The following is a 6,628-nucleotide window of genomic DNA, read 5'->3' on the forward strand; positions in this document are numbered from 1 at the left end:
TACCGGACCTTTTCCCAAAGTGACAAAAAACTCGCTGAATTTAAGGCCATTATTTGACAGTTGAAGCGGGAAAGCTTATATACTGTTTCATGAGCTAATTCCCTCCAGTCATTATGCCATCTCAATGATACTGAAATTACTCCCATCTGACAATTGTTAGGTTTTGTTTTAAAAAGTTAAAAATATTTCAAGTATTCTCTCAAATTCACGAAAAAAGCCAGCTAGTTGTAAAAAGATATACGGAAAATAATATGTCATATTTTGTTCGGCGAAATATTTTAACAATTTAAGAGGCGGAAAAGCTCTTCTTTATCAGTATGTAGGTAAGTTCCATTTTAGGAAGAAGCTGCTAAAGTACGTTTTCTTCTTTGAATCATTTGGCAGTGATAGCATAACATTTTGCTTTGACATAGCAATGGGAACAATTATCTGTGATTTTGTGATATCTGACTGTGTGTAGATGACCATCTTCGTAGAATACTTTCGCTTTCAACTGCCTTTTAGCATTCATGTTTTCAGAGTCAAAAGTTCTTGCATTATTCAAAACCAGGTTATTATACAAATCCTGCGTTCTGAAAAATGGTAAACGAGACAAATCGTTGTCCCACACACCTTTTAAAGTCTTAATTGGGCTCCGGTATTTTCTCACCAAAAGGAGTACAAAAAAGTTCTGATTGTCGTTGTTTGTAGCGCTGATCGTCCTCGATTTGCATTTCACGAAGTGGCCTCGTACCTGATTTAACAAGTCCTTTAGCACGTTTTATTAATTCCGGTCTATTTCCTGACACATGTGCACCTCTATCTCTTAAATAAACCCTCAATTCACGCACTGATTGTTTGTCAAAGTCACACGGTTCATCGATTCCTTTGTTCGTCGCCATTTTCTGAATTTTTTTTTGCTCACCGGAAGTAGTTCTTATAAATAACGACAACTCACGCAAGGGAAGTAACAACCTTATTGAACAGGACTATACTGATCTGTATTTATTTTTTTTATTGTTACAGAAAGACTGGGTACTCCGATGATTGCCTTTAATGCCTACACAACTGACGGCGGAGATTACATCAAAGACAAGGTGATCGTATTTCCTCACGTGCTGCTAAATGAAGGAAGTGTGTACAACCTGGACACCTGATATTTTACAGCACCGGTCACGGAATTATATCACTTCATTGCGCATGTCTGCCAATTTGGAGGACAGTTTATGGCGTTCTCTATTGTTCAAGGAGATAACATCATTGTGCTAGGCACTGTGAATGTCATAGAGTGAAATTAAATTATCTACCAATAATACTCCGTTGTTTTTACTTGTGTGTTGTCAGACTTATGACACGTATGACGTTCCATAGTTCCAAAACTTTCTTTCTCAGTCCAAGGGAAATAAATCAATAACCTTCCAATATGAATCCTATAAATGAACCTATATAAAACGTATGCACGTGATCACTAACAACCAATCACTACACTGGTCACTTTTTAAGTCAAATTTCAATATGTCTGTTGCATTTTAAGCCGCTTATATATTTTGTGCATTTTTGTATATCAACTGGAACTTATACATTTCCAGGTAAATATTTTGACTTATATATTCTTTTATGATCGGTACATAATTGTATGATCGCTATTTGTAAACACATTATATTTTACCTGTAATGCAATAATGCTAAGCATGACTGATTTTATCAGGTGGTCAATGTTTGTTTACATTTTTGACAGCTGTCATCTGTCATATCGCGTTGTAATTTTGACATTTGAATAATTTGTTAAATAGATAATATAATTGAATTATTTTTATTTCCAGGATACTCATACCGATATTGATACACAAGTATCTCTGTTTATCATCTTTATTATCGTGATCTTGATATAAGAAAGAAGCATTAAATCAATTATTACAGTCTGCAAACTTTCTTTTGGTTGTCCCATATTTAAAGGAACCCATCCCATAGATACTATGAGTATATTATAGCCGTGGCAGTACACCAAGGAAATATATATATCTAAAACGATGAACTCAAAAGTTAATAAATAAATAAATAAATAAATAAATAAATAAAGTGGGGCTACCAAAATGGCGCCCAACATTTTTTCTAGCAGACTTTTATATAGTGCATTGTGAGTGAACTACTTTGGAATTTTATAATTCCGGATGCTGTTATAAAATGTGACGTTATGCTTGGATTCGATTTGGAAACAGGAACGGAATCTGAAACCCAGCTGCGAAAAGGATCGATTTATGGACGGGGCCCGCTACGTTGGATGCATCTCTACACGGATATAGACGTCAATACGGAGAATTTCTTCAGGATACAGGAACATTTGAGGAAATTTTGAGGATTTGTGTTTAGGACGTTTAAATAACGCAGTGTGTTTAAAATTGTGTAATTGTGAAGAATATTGTGATTGTATTGGAGAACTGTAAGTTGCATTTTTATATTGATATTCTTTTGCTAAGAGAGTAATAACTGTTTTTGTACCATTTAATGGTATTAGTATGAGTGTATAATTACAATTTGTAAGATTATTTAAGTTTGATAGACAATTTGTTTAGTAAATAATAGCCTAGATTTGTTTTTCATAGTAACCGGAAGTGACTCTCACAAACTAATTTAGCATGTTTTCCCACTCCCCAAATCTTGTTTCATTTTAGCGACTTATCTGGTGTCCTATAGTAGTTATATATTAAATAGACCATTTTTCCAAGGGATTTTGGTTTATTGATAAAAGTCCACACTTAGTCTCTGTAAATTACAGTTTTCCGATATCTGTGAAAGACCCTGCTTTAAAATCCAATACTCTGTAGAATTGTAAAGATATCGATAAAACTACCCTACTGATAACAGCCGGCGTGATAGCTTAGTGTGCTAAAGCGCTGCTATTGTCAAGACTCGTCGATAGTGAGTTCGAATCCAGCTCGGAGCAAAATTTTTTTTTTCAAATGAAATGAAATTTTTGTTTTGATCTCAGTTGAATATTTTTTTTGCGTTTTTTATAGTAGTGTGAAGAATAGCAATATTGTTTATTGCAATATTTATCTATTGTAAAAACGGATCAAGGAATATTGCGTAAAACAAGCTGTATAGATAGTGTAAAAGTTTGTTATTAATAATATTACAAAATTTACCTACCTAAACTTTATTCGCGCGAATAGTAAATAACGTGCGCGCTCTTTCGCTCTCACACACATACAAACATACACACAAACATTGAGACACGTTACACTTTAACATATTAACGTGAAAAGTAAAATACAAACTTGAATAGAAGTATTATTTGCAAAGTACGGAATACAAGGAGGGACAAAAGTGAAAGTACACATTTATGAAATAAAATACGGAATACATGGAGGGACTTCAGTTGAGTTGTGAATAATAAATGAAATTTTATTCATGATGTGAAGATGAATGAAATATTTTGTCTCTTGTGAAAAGTACAGTTTATGTAAGAGGTATATTGTGAAATGCACGTTGTCAATATTACTGAAAAGTAAAATTAGCTGAAAGCTACTTAATACTGAGATTGGATAGAACGACGCAAATAGAATAATAGAGACAAAGACTCTAGCTTATTGTTAAATGTATAGTTAAAGCAAACACTGCGATAATTAAGACATGTACATGTGAAATAGAAAACTGTGATATAGATCCCATGAAAGTGAAATAGACACTGTGAAAGACGGAAGTGATTTGAATGAACCTTAGATAAACTTATTTAAAACACTATACATGAAATTGAAATAGACACTATATATGAAAGTGAAGTAAATAAATCTAAGATAAACATAGAAAAAGTTACAAAACATACAAAATCATGGCGGAATATATGTCAGAAAGAGAACTGAGAAAAATTGAAAGAAATATGAGAAAGGAGGAAGATAGATTAAAAAGACAAAATGCAAGAACACTAGAAAAGGAGGAAAAACGTAAGCGTGAGCAAAGTGAACATGATAAAAAGGAGAGAGAACAACTTGAACTACAAAAGCAGAGAGAAAGGTTAATACAGGAACGGCGTAAACTTAAAGAGAAAAGCAAGCTGCTATATGAAATGGAAAAAGGAATAAAAGAAAGAGAAAGGGTAGATAAGGAGATAAGACAGAAGTCTAAAGATATTAAGAAAAATTTTGAAAGTGATTCAAGTGAAACAGAGAAAGAGTTTCAAGAATTAGAACAAGTTGCTAGTGATCATAATAGTAGTATAGAAAGAAAAGAAAGAAGTGATAAAAGGAGAAAGTATACAAGTTCAAGTAATGAGAGCCTAAGACTGAAAGAAAGTGAAATTACACAAAGCAGGAGAGCTGTACGTCAAGATAGTTCAGATAGTGAATATTCAGATTTAGATAAATCAACGGAATTACAGGCAAATGCTAGACAGACATTTAGTGGAGAAAGAATGAAGGAAAGGAAAGGTTCAGATCTGAATATGAAAGATGAAGTGAGCTTCAGGAATGAAAACCCACTATCAAGTGATAGTCTAGAAGATAAAGAAAGTGAAAGAGAATTAGAGTCAGAACAATCTGAAAGTGATGCCTCGGAAGATGCATACACAACAGTTGATCAAATATATGATGTAGATTATATTGAAAATCCGAGACATAATAGTACAGAGATTGAGATTGAAGAAAACAAAGATGTGAATTTTGAGAATGAAATGAAATGGCTTGATGAAAAATGGCAGCAATATCAATGTGAAAATGCTGAATTGAAATCTAGTATAGATAAACTTAGAAATACAGAGACAGAAAAAGAAAATATAAAACGAGATAGAAACAAACATTTAAAGTATACGGCTGCAGAAGATATGTTGAAAGAGAAAATAAAACAGTTAAAGATTAGAGAAAAGAGGGTAAATGATGCTATCCAAGAAAATAGAATGCTTAAACAAAAACAAGCTGAAGAACTAGACAAATTAAAGCATAGGCAGACAGAAGCCAAAAGACAAAGTGAGAAGCGAAAGATAGAGAAAGATAAACTGAAGAAATTGAAGGACGAGGAACTGTTACTAAAGCAACGAATTAAGGAGAAAGAAGCTCGATTACTTAATAAGAACAGAACTAATGCTGAAATAAATGAGAACAAAAGCGATACTAGAAAGGCAAACAAAAGTGAGAAAACTGAAAGTACGAAAGCAAAGTTACACAAGCCCAATATCCCATCATTAACTGAAACTACATTCGAAGAATGGAAAATAGAGGTTGAAATTATTCTTAAGTCGGGACTATATGAGGAAAATATTCTCCGACAAGCAATTAGAAATTCGTTATGTGGACACACCAGAAAGATATTGTTGACCATGAGTCCTGATGCAACCATACAGCAAATTATAAACAAGTTAGAAGGTGTATATGGAAACATCAGATCGGGTGAATCAGTTTTATCTGAATTTTACATGTCGAAACAAGGAAAGGATGAAAATGTGTCAGAATGGGGCTTGCGATTAGAAAGTATATTACACAGAGCAATAGAAAAAGGTCATATAAAAGAAGAACAAAGAGAAGATATGTTAAAAGCAAGATTCTGGAGGCATTTGTACAGCGAGGACCTGAAAAACGCTACAAGACTAAGCTTTGAAACATCAAAGTCTTTTGAAGAGTTGCGAAGAAAAGTACGTATAGAAGAAAACGAGATGTCGATGACGAGAATACAAGAGTAGAAATAGAAGATAAAATATCACTAAATCAGCATAAAAGTGAAGACGACAGTGATATTGTCATGAAAACAGTTTTAGAAAGGATGAAAAGGCTAGAAGAAGAACTTCTTCGAGTTCAAGAAAAGTCTAGAGAAGAGAAAGAAAGTACAAGTGGTGACATACATAGACGTCATGATACAGAGCCAGAAAGGAGTAGATGGGATAGAAGAGATAGATATAGAGATAGATATGATAGAGGAAATTACAGAAAAAGATACAGGGATTATGAATATGGGGACAGAAGAAATTACAAAAGAGATTATCGAGAAAGATGACACAGATAGACAAAACAGAGATTACCGTAGACGATATGATGATATAGATTGGAGAAAAGAGGACGATAGGTACCCAAGATACAGAAGAGATGATATTGAAGGAGGATACAGGGGAGACAGAAAAACTAATGATAGATACGGATATGACATTATGAAATTACGATGTAAACAGCAATAGAGATCGAAATGAGAAGTACAGAGAGTCAGAAAACAGAAGAGAATATAAAGAGTTTGACAGGAATAATAGAGAAGGTTCAAATGCAGAACAGAGAAAACAAGATACGGCCAAAGGAGATACAGCAAAACAAGAACACAAACAAGTACAATCAGATTCCAAGACAAAGGCAGCAGGTAGAACAAATACACCAAATAAGCCTTTAAACCGGTAGGAGTCTCTGTCGAGGGGCAGATTAGAGACAGCAATAATAAAAGTCCCAAAACACAGAATTTGTTCAATAGAATCGTTGGTAGCAATAACACCAGTGACGTTATTTTAGAAGGAAAAATATCCAAATGTCTTATTGATACTGGATCCATTGTTACAACTGTAAATCTAGATTTCTACAATTCATTAGATCCTAAACCAGCATTACATCCCTTAACAGAATTCAATTTGAAAATCAGTGCTGCAAATGGTCAGAGTGTTCCATATCTTGGATATATCGCA

The 6,628-nt window shown here is 33.6% G+C and overlaps 1 protein-coding gene across 1 annotated transcript; it reads left to right on the top strand.

Moving 5' to 3' along the window:
* The first annotated feature begins 3,811 nt into the window (after positions 1–3,811).
* Positions 3,812–5,650, top strand: LOC128551053 (trichohyalin-like). Its single transcript, XM_053531348.1, has one exon. The coding sequence runs from the start codon at positions 3,812–3,814 to the stop codon at positions 5,648–5,650; it is 1,839 nt and encodes a 612-aa protein (XP_053387323.1).
* The last annotated feature ends 978 nt before the right edge of the window (positions 5,651–6,628 follow it).

Source organism: Mercenaria mercenaria, chromosome 19 (genome assembly GCF_021730395.1).
Source record: "Mercenaria mercenaria strain notata chromosome 19, MADL_Memer_1, whole genome shotgun sequence".
In the NCBI taxonomy this organism is placed as follows: Eukaryota; Metazoa; Mollusca; class Bivalvia; order Venerida; family Veneridae; genus Mercenaria; species Mercenaria mercenaria.